This window comes from Leuresthes tenuis, unplaced genomic scaffold, assembly GCF_036924035.1.
Source record: "Leuresthes tenuis unplaced genomic scaffold, fLeuTen1.0.hap1 SCAF_10, whole genome shotgun sequence".
Classification (NCBI taxonomy): domain Eukaryota; kingdom Metazoa; phylum Chordata; class Actinopteri; order Atheriniformes; family Atherinopsidae; genus Leuresthes; species Leuresthes tenuis.
Window position 1 is genome coordinate 33,783,525 of NW_027325364.1, and position 21,380 is coordinate 33,804,904.

A 21,380-nucleotide genomic window follows, 5' to 3' on the forward strand; every position below is an offset into this window, starting at 1 on the left:
ACTGCAAGGTCACAGAGCTCACTTCCATCAGAGGAAACTTTAAACCTTCCATTTGCCTCTCTCTCATCCTCTGTCTCCCATCTACAGCCAATTTGTTGCTTTTGAACCAATATCACACAATTTTCCTCATGTTTCACAAATCCTACTTTTTCCCTGGGTTGACTACTACTGAAGATGGCATTTTCTGTCATTTTGCTGAGAGGATAGTTATTGCTAATGCAGACTCAAAATACGACAAAACAAAAATCCATCCGTCTCGCATCCGTCATAGTTTCTTGAAAGCAGTTCTTTTCTTTCCAAGTGTTTTACAGAGAAGCAGAGATAATTGTTCATTCTTACATTTAAGTGCTTTTGGCAGGCTGTGCAGCTAATGTACTAACAATGATGAAAATCATTACAACAGTTTTTTTTTTCTAAACAACCGTAAAAGTGTTCCTACTTACCATTTATCTCGACATCTTTTCCTCTCTCTTTCATGCTTGGTAAACAGCTTTCCAGGTAAACTCCATTGTGATAACAGCTATCACCATCGCTGAGCTGCAGTGGTGGGTCCCAGCACAAACACGGGGTCTGCATGATGCCACACGGTCTGTTAGATGTACTGGAGGCCAAGCAGTCTTCCAGCCACTGGCATAGCATCTGACAAGCTGCCATGCTGGGGTTGCGCTTCCCCACCACAAGGTACTCCGTTTTAAAATCCCCATCACCATCTGTGATGGGTGTGCCAGCCTGAGGAAGTCCCTTCCTCATTTGTAGAAACTGCTTGCCGGCCTCTAAGAAGGCCACTGGGGCAGAGGTATCACACAGCTTGACAATCTCATCAAAACTCTCCATGCCCAGGTAAGTGCGTGTGGTCTCCAGGAAAGAATCATACTGGAATGTGCGGAGCTGTGATGGCACACAGTCCTCTGTAGGTTTGGTTACCTTGATGAAGATGGTATAGCGTCGTGGATCCGGGTTCTGTAGGGTCCAAGAGCAAGGCACAGTGGGGAACACTGAAGAAGACAAAAAGAAGCCAAAAAAGCGGCTTTGGATTAAGGTGGAGCAGGAATCTGACTCTGGGCCAGAGGGTGCTGCTTGACACAAACTCTTCAAAAGTAGAACTTGGGCAAAATACAAGAGTAGCACTGAAAAAGGCCACCTTGTTTGGCCAGGGAAGGAAAAAATGTTTGTCATGATTTACAGTTAAAAGAAAAGGGACAGTATCACAGATGGATGCCCGGTCTCTAGCTTTGTATGAGTCAACTTCCAGTTGTGCAGATTGCAAAAAGAGGAAAAGGAAGGGAGGGAGGAAAAAGATGAGGAGGAGTATGGGGAAATCTGATTGCTCTCAAAGATCCAGCAAAAGGCCCGTTGCTGAAAGAGTCGACCCAGAAATTCACAAGAACCTGTGGAACGGAAAAGACAGATATGAATTATACTTTGTATCTGATCAGACATTGCAATAGGATTACACAGACTCTATTTATCTCCACAATGAGAAATCTTTATCAGCTATAAGTGCTTGTGCAATAAACTTAAAACAACCGCAGTGACTTAGGCTCTAGAGAATAACAAGTTGAACAGAAGCAGATGGAAGGAGGGAGATAGCAATTTAGTTAAGTTTTTCTTCATTATGCAAGTTCAAATTGGTGTCCTCCTGTGAGACAACTGCTTTCCTCAAATGTCTGCTCCTATATTTCATTTGCCAGTACAATAAGTTGTTCAATTATAAGACTATTAATTCCCAAAAAGGCAACACCTGCCACTTGTCTTTGTTTTTGTTTATTTAATCCAAAACAATTAGCTGATGTTTTCCCCATTTTAAGCAAGGAAGCAACGAGTGCAGTTCCTTTAAACATTATGAAATGATTTGCAAAGTCGCTTCCTACTGAGTAGCTTAAATGTTATTGGTCGTTTTAATCAATGTTAGTACACTGAAATGCAATGATGTGGAACAGTTTCAGAATTGTAAACAATTCTATTAAGATGCACCGGGTGGCAACATTAAATTACAACAGATTATAATTATGTTAGGCTATACTCATCAACGTTCTATTTTGTAACTATAAGAAAGACAGATAACATCCACATGGGGCCATGGGCCTGCAGCCTTACCCAGCTTACTTTAGAGGAGTTGCAGGTTCAGCCCTGGTAAGGTCATGTACTTATACGGCACAAAGAGAACATGCAAACTCCACTCGAAAAGTTCCCAGTGAGGCAACAGGCTGTAACCCACAATTCTTTTTGTGAGGAAACAGGTTGAGACTAGTGCTCCCACCATGCCAACATCCTCAGGCTGAAACTATAACAAAGAATATATAGTTTTCAAGATGATTATTTTTATAAATCACTATGGCCCTTGTGTGCAATGGAGCCAAGAAACCAGCACTGTGACGCCTCCACTTCTTCAGTCAAAATGACCAAGGACCACTGTTGACTATGGGGTATAACTGGTAGGATAAGAACAAACTGGAATTTATACAATGTACTTTATCTGCTCTAAAATATGAATGTTTAGTTTTTAAGAAACCTTTGTAAAGCACAAACATGGATATCTTTATGAAGTATTGTATTGAATGATTCTGCTGATGGATAAATGTTCTGCCGCTGTATTGAGCTACTCTAATTCTAGTATTTGTGGAGGGGCTGTACAGTGGTGTGGTGGTTAACACTATCGCCTCACAGCGACAGGGCTCCTGGTTTGAATCTTGGTTGTGGACTGCTTTTCCATGTGGAGTTTGCATGTTCTCCCAGTGTATGTGTGGGTTCTCTTTGTTGTTTGTCTCTATGTGGCCCTTTGATGGACTGGCAACCTGTATGCTGTCTCTTTGCCAATGACAGCTGGGATGGGCTTCAGAATCTCCATTCAGAAATCCTCAAAATCTTCATTTACAACAGCAGAGCCTTTTTGAGTGGTCAACATAACTTCACATACAACATAATGTTTTTTTCTTCTGGTTCAGTATGTCATCTGGTCTTATTTCATCCTGGCCTGCATCATGTCTCATCCTATTTCTCCCTTTTTCATCTTGCCTCATCTTTGCAGTTTTCTCACATCACCACACCTAAAAAGCAACCAGGGAATACTACCTGGGCCTCTTTCAACTAACAACTGACAGTATTGGAATGAATAGAACTTTAGAAGAGGATAAAGAGCTGCTCTTTATTGACAACTCCACCTCTTCTATCTTCAGACCCACACTCTCCCAGTCCACACTATATCTCCATTCCCTCCTTCTCCTAACCAGCTGGAAAAGACTAGTCCAACATTCAGAGTTCTTTTGGACAGCTTTGTTCCTGTCAAGATTCCCCTCAATATAACACTCCACTGTACGCCCCACCCCCTACCTTAAAACACACACAGGCGCCCTATTGTCCTCTATTGATCTTTGTGTTTGAGACGCTAACGGATACAGAGCAAGCATTAACACACTTTAATTTACTTGGCAGCAGAAAGGAATAAGATGTAATAGAGAAAGACGAGATCTGAGCTACTGCTGAAGAGTGGCAGTCCGCTGAATCAGATGAATCAGTCCTGTGCCTCAAACTGCACATCCATCAGTTCATCAATAAAACCATTTATATCTATCCTATCACAGATTCTGAAAGCAAATCAAAGGAGTTGTGTTGGGTTTTATATTGGCATTTGTGTCTTGGTTTTCTACAAACAAGACACAAAAATCAGCATGGTATTCCAGAAAATGGAATCTTAGAATGTGAATTAATAGTGCAATTGTCTTTTGTTTGAGTTTTTTTTCTTTTTGTATGTTTGCTTGTAGGAAAAACTGCCCATTCACTCTGTGTTTGACTTGGGTGAATATCAAAAACGTACTTCAGTGGCACAGCCTTGCATCACCACCATAACAGCAGAGGCCAAGTAATCTTTATTTACTTTTATTCCGTAGTCTGGTTTCAGCTCCAAAGAATTGAATGTAGTTCCCATAACATGCCTTGAAACCTCATTGCCAGGTACAAGTCCATGCCTTTAAAGAGGAAATTAAACATACTAAATAAAACATCTACATAAAATACTGCTTGTTTTGCAATGTAATGTGATTAATCTCTTTATTTAATTCAACACATTGATAATTTAAGAGAATTATTGAAGGTAATAATGATCACCAACTTGCTGTTGCATAAGTGATGTTTTCACACGCGTTGATTGGAAAATCACAAATAAAACAGCAGTCACTTTGTGCTACTTTTGTGGAAATATGGCATAAGACAAATTGAGCAACATTTTGACCATGTTCCCAGAAGCTCCCTGGCATACACATTTGAGTCTGTGAGGATGACTTCAAGCTGTGGACAAGAGTGGACATCTGGTGTTTGGTGTTGACATCTTCTACACTTTTTAAACTATTCAACTTTGATTAAACTTTTTTCCTCATTCAAATTAATGGAAAGCGCTTTCAACTCTTTAAAAACTTCCTCCTCTTTCCAACCTAACTATTCATGCAGATTTTAAGCTAGAGACGCCATTCAAACTTTAAACGGGTCACAAGACATTCACCAGACATGTTACCAATTGGTGCAGCTTTTTCAAATGTTAAGCCAATATTGAAATATAACGGTTTAAAAAACGTGAACAACGTTAACTGAATATTTAAATAAATAGCTTCCTGAAGTTTTAAAAAGTAAACAAAGTTAAATAAAATATACACAGAAATGTGAGTCTCAAATTAATTAGTAGTCCCAATTGAGCAGCACCAGATTGGGCAGCAATCGTTATTCCGACATGCAAATGTGACACCATTCCGACAAGGCTTTCCATATAAGGAAACATGCGTTACTCAACAGGTAACAGTCCCTTCTTTCTGTTCAAGCATTTTACATGTTTTAAGACATGTGTACAGATACGATTAAGTCTTTAAAAGCATTCCCTCTGCTTATTATTTTTTAAAGCTTGTGATGTTTGAATGATATTAAATTAATACTGAATGATAAAATCTACAGTCAGAGGGGAATCAGGTGGATGTGGGCTTATTTAGGATTCTAAAAATAAAAATAAAAGATGATGGCACCCAGGATCCATCCATAAGGGCTGTGTTGTTACTATTTACTTTAAATCTGGTGTGTGGTGTAACAGCTGTCATGTAGGTGTGTCGGATATCGTCAGATCCTGACAAGATCCTGATCTGTGGGGATTTTAATGTTTACGTTTATTGCCCATCTGACCAATTCGCCACTGACTTCAAAAGCCTGTTGGCAACTTTTAGTTTGATTCAATCCGTGGATAAACCAACACACCATCTGGGGCACACATTGGATCTTTCTATTTCTTCTGGGCTTTCAGTTTTCCTTCAAGAAATTTCTGAGACTGCAATCTCAGATCATCTCCCTATTGTTTTTGAATGGATAGCCCCCCAACCAGTGAACAAACCTCTTGCTCCATCCCATCAGCGGCGTATCATCACTCCCTCCACAGCCGATGAATTTATTGCTGCTTTCAATGACTCACTGTTTTTTCCCTTGAATGGCTTGGCCATCTGTCCTGATCATTTTCTCTCCTCCTTTCACTCCACCTGTACTGTGATTCTGGACTCTATTGCCCCTTTTAGGCAAAAATCTGTCAAACCAAGAACAGACCCCTGGTTGAACGACACCACCCGCGCTATCAGGCAGCATTACAGGCAGGTGGAATGCAGATTGAAGAAGGACAAACTGCATGTGTCTCTGGAAATGTTAAGGGACTGTCTCTCATTATCAGAGAGTCGTAGTCTCAGTACCTCTCTAATATTATTTCTAGCAGCAGTCATTGTCCTAAGGTGTTATTCAATACAAGTAACGCTGTTTTTAACCCTTCTGCTGTGACTGATGTATCGATAGCCATTTGTGAGAATTTTCTTCTTTATTTTGTTGACAAAGTTGATTCTGTCAGAACAGACACTAAACACTGTTATTTTGAGTACAAATAAGGATCTGCCTATTGTCCCAACTTATTCTGCTGTGTTTTATCAGTTTGAGCTGGTTTCTCTTTCTTGTCTCTGTGATGTAGTGGAATCTCTGAAACCTACAAATTGCCTATTGGGTATTGTCCTTGCCAAAGTGTTGAAAATGGTTTTTAATACTGTGGGGCCCAGTCTCCTGGTTTTTATTAACTCCTGCCTTAGATTAGGAACTGTCCCAGCTGCCTTTAAACATGCTGTGGCCAGGCCCCTTCTTAAAAGGCCTAATCTTGACCCAACAATGTTATCAAATTTTAGACCTGTTTCCAATCTGCCCTTTCTTTCTGTTTTTATAAAAATAAAGTCCTTTCTTGAGGATAACTCTGTTCTTCAGTAGTTCCAATCTGGATTTAGGTCTCGTCACAGCACCGAGTCGGCACTGTTAAAGGTGCACAATGATATTGCTCTGTCTGTGGATGCCAAGTGCCCTGTTGCCTTAGTGCTGCTTGATCTCACAGCAGCCTTTGACACGGTGGACCATGCAGTCCTCCTATTAAGTAAGTAATTATTTTGGCATCCACAGCACTGGATTGAAGTGGTTTATATCTTACTTATCCAGTAGAACCTTCTCCGTTATGGTTGGTGACCTGTCCTCTTCCATTACTCCTGTCTCCTGTGGAGTCCCACAAGGATCTATTCTTGGCCCTATCCTCTTCTCATTATACATGTTACCACTTGGGTAAATTATAGCCAGGCACAACCTTTCTTTTCACTGTCATGCAGACGATTTACAAATCTATCTGCCAGTGAAACCAAATAGTAACAGTGCACAATGTTCTTTGTTTGATTGTATTGCTGACATTAAGCAGTGGTTGGCCCAAAATTTTCTACATTTAAATGATGATAAAACTGAATGTATTGTGTTTGGGGATACTGTGACGGCTGACTTTAGCACCTTGTCTTCAAAGCTCAGTTCAACCGTCAGAAATCTGGGAGTGACCTTTGACAGTCATCTGAGGTTTGACAAACAAATTAACAATGTTGTCAGGACTAGTTTTTTCCAGTTGCGTCTCCTGGCCAAAGCTAAAATGTTTTCAAGCCGTCGCGACCTTGAGAAAGCCATCCACGCCCTAATAAGTTCAAGGTTAGACTACTGCAATGCACTTTATGTCGGCTTCTCCCAGACTTCTCTCAGTCACCTTCAACTTGTACAAAATGCTGCTGCCCGTCTTTTAATCAACACTAACAGACGTATGCATATCACTCCTGTTCTTAACTCCCTTCATTGGCTTCAAGCCTTTTCCGTTGCTGCCCCCAGGCTCTGGAATAAGCTCCCCCCCAAGATGCGTCTTATTGGTCTGATATTGTGCTGCGCAATCGTGGTAAACTGCATATTGTTTTCAACACCATCAATACTGCTCTCAATAAAAAAAAAAAACCTGTTGAGTTAGATACCTCTTCAGTGAGTAGTGAACAATTTCTGTAGTACTTTGTTTCTAAAGTCTCCAACATCAGAGCTCAGATAACCCCTCCCTCTTTTGACCCCTCAGTTTCTGTCATTTGCCCTGTGAGTTTCAGTCACTTTGAGCCTATATCATTTGCTAACCTAAGCAAAACCATTGGGCAAATGAAAATGTCATCTGGCCCAACTGATATCGTCCCTCCTCTTCTCATCACACAGACAATTGAGGCCCCAACATAGTAGGGATCATAAACTGTAGTCTTGCCTCAGGTGTCGTGCCAAAGTATTTTAAGCATGCTGTTGTGCAGCCTTTGATTAAAAAAACAACAACAATTTAGACAGTTCAAGCTTATCTAACTACAGACCCATCTCAAAACTCCCATTCTTATCCAAAGTTCTTGAAAAACTTCAACAACAACAGAGTGCTTCAACAACTGCAGTCTTTTCTAGATTCACATGGTACCTCTGCAATCTGGTTTTAAAGCTCTTCACAGTACTGAGTCAGCCCTTCTAAAAGTTTTTTAATGATCTGCTGCTCGCCACTGACTCTGGAAATTTTGCTACCCTGCTCCTCCTTGATCTCACCGCTGCATTTGATACTGTTGATCATGATATTTTAATGTCCCGGCTAGAGAACAATGTTGGCATCAGTGACACTGCTCTTGAATGGTTTAGATCCTACCTGGCCGACAGAAGTTTTTTTTGTCTGCCTGGATGGATCAGTATCTCCCTCTGCACCACTCCCTTGTGGTGTTCCTCAAGGGTCGTATACATGCTCCCCCTAGGATCCATCCTCAGAAAATATAACATCTCCTTCCATTGTTATGCAGATGATACACAGATTTACCTTCCACTAGAACAAAATGACTACCATTCATTAAAACAGTTATTTGACTGTCTAGAGGACGTCAAAGCCAGGATGGCCTTAGATTTCTTAAATTTTAATGAAAACAAGACTGAGGTCATTGTCATTCGTCCCAGTGCTGCTTGTGGTACTCATGGTGACTTAGGCCCTCTTGAGCCATTTGTTAAAGACACTGTAAAAAAACCTTGGTGTAATTTTAGACTGCAATTTTAAAATGGATAAAAAGATCAGCTCAGTTGTTAGATCTAGCTTTTTCCAGCTAAGGTTTCTATCCAAGGTCAAGCCTTTTTTTATCCCCTAAAAACTTAGAGATGGCTATTCATGCCTTTGTATCGTCCCGCCTGGATTATTGTAACGCCCTTTATGCAGGTATTAGCTGTTCCTCTCTATCTCGCCTTCAACTCGTACAGAATGCGGCAGCTCGCCTTCTTACCAAAACACGAAGGTTTTACACCTGTGCTTTCAGCCCTTCACTGGCTCCCTGTCTGCTTTAGAATACGTTTCAAAATTCTGTTATTTGTTTTCAAATCTCTACATGGTCTGGCCCCTCTGTATATATCAGAGCTCATAAAGTTGCAGACATCATCTAGGGCTTGTAGGTCAGATGACCAACTACGCCTGGTTGTGCCTCGCTCCAGGTTAAAGAGTAGAGGTGACCTTTTGACAAGCTTTTGCGGTGATTGCACCAAAGCTCTGGAACGAGCTGCCACTGCATATACGCTTGGCTCCCTCCCTGTTTTTATATCCCACCTAAAAACCTATTTATATGCCCTTGCGTTTAACTCAGCTTCATTGTCTTACTTGTTTATTTATATGTATGTATGTGTATTTTGTTACCCTCACTTTCTGTTGTCTGTTCTGTTCTGCTGTTTATCAAGTCGTATTACCTTACCTGTACAGCACTTTGGTCAGCTGTAGGTGTTTTTTTTTTTAAAGTACTTTATAAATAAACGTGACTTGACTTATTTCTGACCTGGGTTTATTTAAATCTAGGCTACAAACCTACTTATTTCAGGTGGCTTTTAATACCCAGTAGTATGATGACACTTTTTTTCTTATCTTATTCGATTTGGTTGTATTTTATTGCTTTTATTGTTATTTTATTGTTTTTACTTATTCTTTTCTTTAGTTATTATCTACTGTAAAGCACTTTGGTACACTGAAATGGATTGTTGTAAAGGGCTCCTTTATATGAGGGAGAAACCAGACCAAATGTTTCTTCCTCCTTATCTGGACATTAATCAAAGGGGACACCTCTCTGCTTTGATCTAGAAAGACAAGAACCTGGCCTCTCACACTTTTACCAACTTTTTTCTTCAGATTAGCTTTCAGTTGGATTTCTAAATCTGAGTTTTATACCTTTTGTACAGGTTCTTTAAGGTTTTCAGTGACATTACAAGCTGTGTTTTGATATCTTTTTCACGGTTGTACTTGGTATAATAAGGCAGAAATCATTATTTAAGAAAATTACTAACTTTTCTATGGATCCACCTTGTGGTCTGTAGCACTGAGTAGTTAAATCTAAATTAATGAAGTAATCAGACATCTATATGAAGTAACTCGACTGTTAACCCTCTGGGGTCTGAGCCCATTTTGGTCATTTTTGAATACTTTTGCTTTTGCCTTTATATACCACAAAAAAATTTTTGGCATACACATGCCAACGATGTTCCCTGTTGTTTCTATTTGTGCACCATTGTTAAACACAGGAAGAGGACAATGTACCCTCTGAACAAATGTGTGTTAATTGTTTTCTTTGTTTCATCAAACTCTTAACACTAAAATGAAAATTTCTATTTTACATGCCCAGGCAAACGGCGTAACGGTTTCAGGCATACTATTGGCTGAAAGTTGGACGTAAACCTGCGTCATGCCTCGCCTCTGCGAATCAAACTCGGAAAACCGCGATTAGTAAATTAGAGATAGGAGAAGAGAGAAAATGAAGAAAAAGTTAGTCTTAATGAGTAAGAATGAAAAAGAACAGGAAAAAAGCATAATGAAGAAATAGAAAGATATATTTTTTTGTTTGTCCGTCGTTATCGTATCTCCATGTCTGTTTTTCGTTGTACGTTTTAACTTCTGCTGCTACTTAAGTTATCACTCAGTAAGAGTTTTTCTACAAAGAAAGCCAGCGTAAGCTTGTCTAAACCTTTTGTTAAGATTTTTGAGAATTTTATTGTTATTTGACCAAACAAATAAACCAAGTCCAACACTCAGGTGAACATCTACAATTGTGTTATTTTTGATGGTGAAGTCTTGATATTAAACCATTTGTAGAGCATAATTCGTACACAAGAAAGCAAATAAAATCATTAAAACATAAAAATAATTGATTAAATTAAAAGCGAAGAGTGCAGATTAAATACTTTCAGTTGTCATATGCATAGCTAAAAGAACTGTTTTCAGCCTGGATTTAAACATTGTCAGAGTTGAGGCCTGTCTCACATCTTCTGCACTGTTCCAGATTTTAGGAGCATAAAGCTGAAACGCAGCCTCACCTTGTTTAGTCCTGACTCTGGGCACCAGCAGGAGACGCCTCCCTGAGGTTCTCATTGTCTGAGTTGGTTCATATGGCTCTAACATATCAGAGATGTACTTTGGCGCTAGACCATGAAGAGACTTGTACACGAGCAGAGCTGTTTTAAAGTCTATTCTCTGAGTGACAGGAAGCCAGTGCATGGTCGTATTTCCTGGTTCTAGTCAGGACTCAAGCAGCAGCGTTCTGGATGTACTGCAGCTGTCTTACAGCCCGTTTAGAGCCCAATGAGCAGGCCGTTACAGTAGTCTAACCTGCTGGAGACAAACACATGGATTAGTCTTTCTAAGTCTGGTTTAGACACTATTCCTTTGATTCTGGCAATGTTTTTAGATGGTAAAAAGCTGCTGATGTTATTGATTTAATGTGGCTGTTAAAGCTCAGGTGTGAGTCCAATATTACCCCTAGATTTCTGACCTGATTATTAGGTTTTAGAGAGAGAGTCTCAAGGTGACTGATAACACTTTCTCTTTGTTTCTGTGGGCGACAGACAATGACTTCAGTTTTGTCTGTGTTTAGCTGGAGAAAATTGTTTTGCATCCACACACTGATCTGTTCGATGAAGTGACACAATGCATCTACAGGCCTGTGTTCTCCTGTCAGTGCTACGTTGATCTGAGTGTCAGATGGCCTAATGGGAGCATGTACAGATTGAACAATAGGGGCCCCAGGATTGACCCCTTGGGAACCCCACAGGTCATAGCCATTTGGTCTGAGTTACCAATTTCAACAAAATACTTCCTGTCCTTGAGATGGGACTGGAACCAGTTTAAAGCACTACCAGAGATTCCCACCCAGTCTTCTAACCTCTGTAATAAGATTGCATGGTCAACTGTGTCAAAGACAGCACTCAGGTCCAGCAGAACTAAGACTGAGACTTTGCCTGCGTTTGTGTTCAGGCGGATATAGTTTGTCACCTTGATCAGAGCTGTCTCAGTGCTGTGGTGGGGCCTAAAGCCTGATTGGAAAGTATCAAAAGCATTGTTAGAGAGAAGAAAGTCAGAAAGCTGTTGGTATACAACTTTTTCTAGGACTTTGCCTAAGAATGGCAGGTTTGATATGGGCTGATAGTTGTTCAGTACTGTGGCATCAAGATTGCTCTTCTTTAGAAGAGGCTTAATGACAGCAGTTTTAAGGCCTTTGGAAATGTTCCAGTCTAGAGGGATATGTTAACTAAATGAGCGAGTCGTGGTGACAACTGTGAAAACTGTTCAGCACAGCCTTTAGAAATTTAGTGGGCAACTCATCAAGGTAGCATGTCGATGTACTCAGACTGCAGATGATCGAGACGTCCACGGTGGAGAAGGAATACCCACCACAACTTGCCAGGCAACTTGAAAGTCCACAGAAAGTCATCCAGAACCAGCTGACAGAGACAGCGGACCCGAGAAAGAACCATTTGGAGACCGCTGGCCATCGATCTGGTGTGTTCACAGCTGACTAACTGGGCTGAGTTAAGATTAAGATTAAGATCAGATCTATTTGTCATGCATACAGACGAAATTTGTCCTCTGCTTTTAAGCCATCCAGGTTGGCACCTGTTGACACACACATGCACATGCATAGGGTCACACACTCATAGAGACAGATGTCATACACTGGAGGTGGGCAGCCATTCACAGCGCCCGAGGGAGAAGCATGGGGGTATGGTGCCTTGCTCAAAGGCACCTCAGCCGTGAAAAGGAGGTGAACTGCCACCCCTCCAGCTGTCAGTTCACCAATCTTTTAAGCGGTGAGATTGGGGATCGAACCGCCAACCTTCAGGTTATTGGTTGACCCACTCTCACCACTGAGCCTTCAACTGTAAATAGTGACTAAAATTAAGACCCAATTTTAGCAATCCCGGTACATCTCTCCGTTCTTTTGCCCCTTTTCCAAACAACAAAGTGTTCCCTGTACCGCCATACTTAGTCCACACATTTCTCCTGTTTGTCCTTTAAGGTTCATGTTTTTGGTTACATCTATCAATAAATAGTTCATATATATTTAACAAGTCGTTGTTGAATGCTTCTTTATGTGATTTTGGTCAATTCAAGCGAGAATTCATGATGTAGCACTTTGAGACTGATTAACATTAATTTTAATATTGATGATTTTAAGATTTTTCCCTCTAAGGATGGTGCCCCTTTCTTGTGAATTATTTAATTTGATCGTGAGAACACTTTTTGTAAACTGTTTACGTTCTTCTGGTCCTGCTGTGTCTGGCGTTTGCTACACTGACTCTACTAAAACACTTTGCTTCCTGGTTTGGTTTAGGCAATGACATTAATTAGCCAGAAAAGTTAAATAGTTAAATCTACTTGGTTGAATTGCAAAATGATCACGGTTGAGGCTTAAATACATTTGTTTTACAATGCAAACATGACCTTCGTAGATGCCGTTTTTGCAGTTCATATGCACTTTCTCTCAGAACCTCAAAGCATATTCATAAATGTAATTGTGGGTAATTTTTCACTGCATGAACATTGGACCCATGGGGCCGTACTTGGTAGAAGACTCTCCATCAACTTACATAGCCAGTAGCTTGTTTCAGTGAAAAGGTTTCTAAAATGCTGTACCCTGCCTGTACCATCACCAGAAAGCAGACAGAGGCTGTAGCGTAGCGTTTGGTGCCATAATGTTATGGTTTTTTTTGTGTGACTTTATTTGGACAGATACATGACAGGAAAGTGGGGACAGATACAATAAATGTCTTGACTTGTATTCAAGTGGTCAATTGCACGATTATTTTTCTGCACCTTATTTACCTCTTAAAGGGATGTTGAATTAGGCAAGTCATATTTTCCCCAAGTGGTCAATTATTAACTTATAAGCTTTAGTAGGTCTAATTTAAGCTGTTTAATAAATGTAACAGTTTAAGACAAAAATAGATCAGATTAAATCATTAAAATCTATCATTAATCATGAAAAGCCCTGCTGTCATCTTTGACTGATATTTGGTATTGGCTCTGATATATTTTAGCTTTTTTTTTTTTAAATCACAATTTTTCCTTTAGTCCCACCAGTTGGTCCTAACTCTCCATTTTTCAAAGGTAAGGTGCCACTTTCTTTTTTTTAGGCTCACGCTGGAGTAGTCCTCTTGCCCTTCAGCTGGGTTGTTGGAAGATATTTGGATGGCTCGATGTACTGAAAAATTAGATGTGATGCCTAAAAAAAGAAAAGTAATAAAAAATGCAAAATGGAATAAAAAAAGTATGTATGTGTAGGAGTAGTTCATATATGAGGAGCAACCTCTCCAAATTAAGAATAAGAAGTTCCTTTTAGAAATTTTTGTATTCTGTATTTTAGAACGATTTAATTCTCTCAGGCTGTGGCTTGAACAGCAAGCACTTAAAAGAAGAAAGGTACAGCTTTAGCCAGCAATCTGGGAGTCTGAATCCATGTAAACAAGCACAACAAGCTGGCTCTCTGAGCGAGTCACAACAATGGTTCAATCACAAAGAAGCAACAGTCCCCCAGACAGAGATGTGAAGGGAGACGGAGACCGAGGAAGCAACAAGGAGAGCACTGATGAGTCACATGGAGCATCGCTTCTCACATCGGCAGCACGGGTATTACTGACTGATGAGCAGCGTAACTCAGGGACCTGCAGCGACGCTGTGGAGTGTAGGGTTCAAGGCAAAAGGACAGCGTTGGAGATGCAGATAGAGACCTTCTTCAATGAAGCACGCATTGTATAGATTTACTAATTTTTTTGTCATGCACGTTAATATAGCAGGGATATACTCTGCAGCCATTATTAGTGGTGGCTATTGACCATGGAGGCTGTTCAGTGGATGCATATAACACCCTGGTGAGCAATCCGAGGCAAAAGAATGGAATTATGTAACGGTTAGGCTGATATTTTTGTTACATGTTTCAGTAATCAACAGAATTTAATCATCTAGACCATATTAATCTTAGTGTGACAGAAGTCATTATAATATAAAAAAATACATTCATCAGTTGAATTCTACAGTTTTTCAAGATGGGTGGGAAACAAAAGAAAATGAAACAAGGAACAAAATGAAATGCTTCCAAGGAAAGTCTGCAGTTGTGGAGATTCTTCACCATCTTATGGTCATTTATTAAAGAAAATCAAGTACTGATGAAATTAAACAATTCCATTTTAAAAAGTCAAACAGTTTAGTGAGTTCAAGCCTTTGGTGGCAGGAGTGTCTTATTTTTGGTTACTGAGTTGTTTCTCAATGTAATGTGTTGTTAAATGTACTGAAGATCATAGTTTTCTCTTTTCAGTGACCTGCTGAAGCTGCTCTGCTCTGATCTTGTGTCTCTGATTAAAGATGCAGTGTTTCCACACAGTAAAGCTCCTCAATTCACTACTTCACACCTCCCCCATAAAAAAAAACTATGGTGATTTCATTATGAATGTATCCAGCATTTTTCAGACTTTTAGTTACTGGCTGAAGAATATTTCCATTTCTCTCACCTCAAAGTGTGGGAAGGTTTTAGCTCTTAGAACCATTGGTCAAAAATAACCCTTAATAGTCCTAAAAGAAACTACAGATCCTTTCCTGGCTCTGATTTAAGGCTTTAGAAAATATGTCGGCCACAATGCCTTCAGGTTAGTTCCTTGTGATGAGATCTATGAGATCCCTGCAAGGAGCGCGATGAGGTGAATGAATGTGTAAAGCAGAGGATTTGCACCTGGAAGAATGGATTTGAATATTGTCAACGATAACACTATTTTAGCATGGATGAAGTGTGTCAAAGTGTCACTGTTTATCTAGTGGGTGGTGGTGGTCCATTTTACAGAGAAATCTTTTAAACAGAGTCAAGTTGTTTGAAATAATCAAATAAAAGTGAATGTAAATCAAAAGTGAGAAATACATTTTATAAGAAAGCATAAATCTTTGTCACTGTACAATGAAAATTAAATGCAACCCTTATCAGTGCAACATATGTATGAATATTAAACCCTGAAAACACTTTCTGTTCTTTAAAAAAGTTTTCTAATGTATCCACTCAGTAAAAGCCACTTTTCAAAGTGTCCAAAATCTCTTGAATCGTCCTGTTGGGAAGTTTGATCCAGAAGCAAGCTCAATGGAAATACAGCGAAATGCTGCAGTTTCTGTACAGCTGCACCCCGATGACTGCGACAACAAAACCTGCAACGCTCTGAAATTAAACAGATAATCATCTGTCTCCGATGATGAATGTGTTTACTGTGGAAAATGTCAAAGCCTTTCTAATAAGCAGAGGGAAGACATCTCTCCCAAACCTGCTCACTATCATCCACATTCACACTTCATTGCAGCTTCCACGGAAGTCAGTGAGGAGCGGTACAGTGGATGTTTAATTGAAGAAAGATAACTTTAATAAAAAAAAGAAACAAAGATAGATGTAAGCGCTCTCCTGCATGTCAGAGATTAGTTTATGACCTTTTCAGTTCTCCTCAGTCACAAGATATGTGATAATAATATATATGTATTTACAATTACATGGGAGGAATTTATTCCACAGCAGCCCCATCCAAAAAATGGAAAATATCACGTGAGATAGCATAAAGGAGACGATATTTAATCTGAGATTTCATTCAAATCATTTCCAACCATCTAATGATAAGTTTCAGAGGTTTAACAGACTTTTGGAGAAAGTACTGAATTTCAGCTACACAAATCATACCTGGTGACCTGCAGAGGATCTGCTTCTGAAACGCTACACAACGTTTTCAGAATGTTGCCGGAGATGGAACTTTGATTGGAGAAGACGCTGCTTAATGTTAGTATGACAAAAAATTGACTGCTGAATCATTTCTGCCCATCACATTTGTTGATATCTTGGTTAAGACAAAAGTGCTGGATCCATCCAACTGATGATGCCGTATCCATCCCTGAACTGCTCGTGGAGCAGAAAAACTGTGACGCTGTCAGTCTGCATCAGTCAAAGCACGTAGTGGCGAGTGTGGACAGCAAGCAGACGTCCGCATTGTTTACAGCACCGGCACACTTGAGCCGCTAAAGCTCGAGTGTAATTGGACATGTCTATTATTAGGTTTATTGTATGGTATCAGAAACACAGAGAACAATCCTTCCATACACACCAAGCTATGGCTGCGTTGTTGGATCCAGAGTTAAATACAACCATGAACGGATTTCACTGAGATGAGAATTTACGACATGCGTAAACCCAGATTACCCTCTTGCAGCATACAGAGCAAACAGCACAAATGGTTTTACAAACACATTAATAGACTGAAAATGACAGGCTTGTCTTTGTTGGATATAACACTCGTGACTCCCACAGCCAGGAGAAAAGGCAACGCAAGATTACGCTCATGATGTATGTGACTGTGTGTGCGTTATCTCCCCCCTCCTAATACCCTTATCTCTCAGTAGGGATGTTGCCGATGGCAATGCGATGGTCCTTTTTCCACTATTGCCATAAGCCTTTGTATAATGTCCGCTTTGTTCTTCAACGTAATCACATTAATATGAAAGGCAATCGTTCTGGATAGAAAATCAAATCAAGCTAGATTGCATTCAGATGAAAATTTGTTAATCAGGAAAGCTATGTGTTTACACAAAGGCAAGGGGATGAAAACTGAAAGAGAACATCATATACAACTGACTGCTGTCAAATGTTGTTTCAGCTACATTCAGTCCAGCTGGAAAACACATTTTCTACAAACCTCTGAAAATCTACAAAACATAAGGTCACTGCATCAGATGGAACCCTTTATCCTATTTTTTCTTCCTTTAACAATACAAATCTGCAGCCCCAAGTGGTGGTCAAATGATATCTGAGAAATTTGCAAGGATAAATTTATAATAAAGCTCTGCACTGATTTGTTTTTCAATCAGCAAGCAAGACAGTCCATTATTTTAAGCATACTGCAGCACTCATTCAGTGACAGTGCTCCTCATGTTTCACCAAAGGACACATCAGTTTTGATTAGAAATCTCTATGAATGATGTTCCAATTACTACTACATCTGCATCAACCACTGCACTGATGACCTACTGCTCTGGCAAAGCAGGGGACTTTCATGTATAATTAAACCATATAGTGTGTGGTATAAAGCTCTGACTGGGGAGACAGACATAAATAAAACCCCAAAAATGCTGTTCTATTAACAGAATATAGGAGTTTACTCCATAAGCATTAACTCCATTAAAAAAAAAAAAAAAAGCTGTTTGTCATTTTTATGACAACCATATGGGGTGGCATTTTAAATCATAGTACAGGCTTAAAGTTATACATCATTATTAAAATGGCTTTTTTGAACGGAATGAGCACAACGACCGCTAACAGACATGCATTGTGTTTTTGGCCTCTCTGTCAGATTCATCACTCACATGTCATTTCTGAATGCAAAAACCTAAGATGGCATTGGCCAAATGACAAACGGGAGGCTTAGGAACACAGAACTTCACTCCACCACACCACTAATTCACAATGTAGGGAGCTCACAATAAGACTTTAAAAATGAGAGATGTTTTATGTCTGCACTATGTTTTTTAGTCATTAAGGTGATGTGATGACTAAGTCCAACCGTAATTCTTTCTTTAAAAAAGAAACCAATTGTCGTTTGTCGTTTGGGGTAAAAATGGGAAAGAGCTTGTTGAAATTGTTGGCTCAAACGGAACTCAAACATGACAATAGGTGAAAAACATTAATTTTGTGGAAATTTCACATAAAGCAAAACATACACTTCTGATTTTTAGAAGCAAGAAAAATTTTATCCTCCAAATTGTTGTCATTTACCAGTTTTTGAACTTTTGATGTGAAACTGCGATGGAGTAAGACCTAAAAAAAACTAACAACAAGGGTCTAATAATTGGGTGTCATATTCCCAAACCAAAGCTATTAATAGTAATGTCAGGATCAGTGGAAGGTAGGACCCAGATGCATTTCTTTTAAGTTAAAAAAAAAAAAAAAAAAGGTTTATTCACAAAACAGGGAGCAAGAACAAAAAGCGTGGCAGAGCCGGATTCAAAAAATATTTAAACGGTGAATTAACAAGACTGTGAAAACAAAACTATGGAAAAAAAACAAGGCTATGGAATAAATACTATGACTACGATTAAATGAACAAGGCTATGACGCAGGAAACCAGACTTAACTTCTGTGATCATGACATGAAGGGTTGGTGAGGATTCTGCAATGAACATGAGTAAACCAGGAAACTAAATACTGAAGCAGGTGACATGAATGAAGCTGATGGCAGGGGAGAAACATGACAAGAACGTGGCAGAAAACATGGTTATCAAAACATAAACTGTGACAAGTAAGTAGTAAAAAAGACCTTGTCTAACAAGTCCTGAAGCAAGTCTCCAGTCAAGACCAACAAATGTGAGGTCACTGGTGTTAGACTGGTGTTGCTTTCACGGAGAAAGAGTAAGCCTTGACAACACTGAATTTTAGATAAAAGTTTGTACAACTGGCAGGTGACCAACAACAATACAAACTAGAAAATTTCTGGAAATTTTGGTATGGGCATGCCCTACTGCCCATTTCTGCCCCCTTGCTGCTTTGCTTATGAGGTTACAATATGTTGTGGTCCAAATCGTCCAGAGTCTTTAAATGTTTGTACGATGTGTGTACGATAAATTATGGCCGAGCAAAAGGCTTCCGAATTCAGCATGTGTGTTCATTAGCATTAAAGTTACGATAGAATTAACGTTGAAAATTCTCAAAAATTGTAAATGCCACCCCGATGAGACTTTAGGATGTTGTAGTTCAAACTGTCCCGAGTCTTTAAATGTTTGAAGGATGTCTGTACGATAAAGTTTGGCCAAGCAAAACCTCTCCAAAATCAGCATGTCAATCATTAGGCTCCCCCTTAGGAATGCATAGGATTTGTGTTGCCACGGTAACAAGCCTCATGTTAACGGTTGGGCAAATTTTAACGTTAAATTTCTCAGAAACCATAATAGCCAGCATAATGAGACTGAAATATATTGTAGTACAACGCGTCCCGGGTTGGGGAACATTTGAATGATTTTTCTACAATGACCTGTTGCCTAGCAACAAGCGTCCAAAATCAAATTTACACTTTGAACGCACGAATAATGTCTCTACGATAAAGTTAGGCCAGACAATAAGCGTACAAATTTCTTTGCTTCCTGGCTTCTACCGTTACCATGGTAACGCTTTTGATTGAGACAATTAAGGCCCATCGAGACACGAAGGAGACGCACGTAATGACGTATGCATTACGTGGGTTGCGAGTTTCGGTTCGGGCCGAATTAACATATAAATTTTTTTCGTTTTCGTGGGAACAAAACGTTCAGAATCCTCATTGAAATGCATTGGGATGACGCGACAAAAAAAAAAAAAAAGAATTTTATCACAGCTTCATGAGATTTTAATATGTTGTAGTCCATAGTGGGGCGAGTCGTGGAACATATTAATGACAACGTGTTGCCTAGCAACAAGCGGCCAAAATCAAAATGACGGTTTTTAAAAATTCAAAGTTCAAAATCTCAAAAAGCATAATAATTCGCATAATGAGGTTATACGGGCGCTTAGTACCCATCAGCCTGAGTCTTTGAAAGTTTGAACAATGTCTCTACGATAAAGTATAGCCGAGCGATAAGCGCGCAAATTTTCGACCTTTTTTCCGGTTTTCGGCACCTAGCGTTGCCACGGTAACACTTTTGAACAATAAAAGTAATGCCCATCGAGGGATCGTGGAGACGCACGTATGCCATGATGTATGCCATGTATGGCTTCACGTTGCGGTTCGAACCGCATTAACGGACGAAAAAGCATGCGGAATAATAATAAAAAGAAAAGGGAAACTTTTCTAGATACTAATAAATCGCCTTCTTTTTTCATGTGTTTTTTTTTTTTTTTTTTTTTTTTTTTTTTATATATATCAGAGCGGGGCCATAATATACACCTGCTTGGCAGCGGGCTTTTTACGACTTTAGCTTGTTAGCAAAATGCTAGCTAAAGTAGCCGAATTTTACTTGTAAAATGTTTTTTTTCTTATTTTTTCGGACTTTTTTTTTTTCGCAATTTTGTTTCACGGAAGTTCTTGGCATGCGTCCACTGCTCCGCAAAGGGTGTTTACTTTATTTACCTAGTGAAAGGCTGAATTGCAAAAATGCCCGAAACAAAATCAAAATATTAGCCTAACAAACAGGTTTTTTCAAATTTCTTGGGACGTTATTTTTTTTCTCACAATTTTTTTTCAGGGAGGTTCTAGGCATGTATCCCCTGCTCTGCAGGAAGAAACAGTGCATCATTAGGTTTTTTTAACCTAATGATAGGCGATGTGTCGCAATATGTGTCTGCCAAAAGGGTTTTTCGTCATTACTTTTATTTACTTTTTTTGTAGTTAGTTAGTGGGGAAGTGGGGAAGTGGGGCCATTTCTTGGCATGCCCATAATAAGAATCTTATTTATAAAGTGCTGAACATCAGACATGAACATTAAAATTACATTCAAAAAGTTTGCTAAAAGCAATTTAAACAAGATAAAACAGGTTAAAACAGTAACTCAAAACTCGTATGTAATGGTAAACAGGTGGGTGCTTAGCTTTGCTTCAAAAGTGTCAACAGGACATGGAAAACAAAAGGCCTTCCCACCAACTGTCTTTTTAGGGACAGACAAAATTGTACGTCCAGGTATATACGACTTTACCAGGCCAGACTGATACGACGGTGCAATGCCATTTCCTGTTTTATATGTAAGGAGC

The 21,380-nt window shown here is 39.5% G+C and overlaps 1 protein-coding gene across 6 annotated transcripts in view; it reads right to left on the reverse strand.

Moving 5' to 3' along the window:
- Positions 1 to 21,380, reverse strand: part of adgrb1a (adhesion G protein-coupled receptor B1a) — a 178,074-nt gene that overhangs the window by 133,237 nt on the left and 23,457 nt on the right. For all 6 annotated transcript variants that reach the window (XM_072394968.1, XM_072394964.1, XM_072394966.1 and 3 more), the window contains exon 3: positions 444 to 1,388. In XM_072394968.1, coding sequence (XP_072251069.1) covers positions 444 to 1,176 — 733 coding nt within the window. In that variant the 5' untranslated portion in view covers positions 1,177 to 1,388. The remainder of the gene's footprint in view (positions 1 to 443; positions 1,389 to 21,380) is intronic.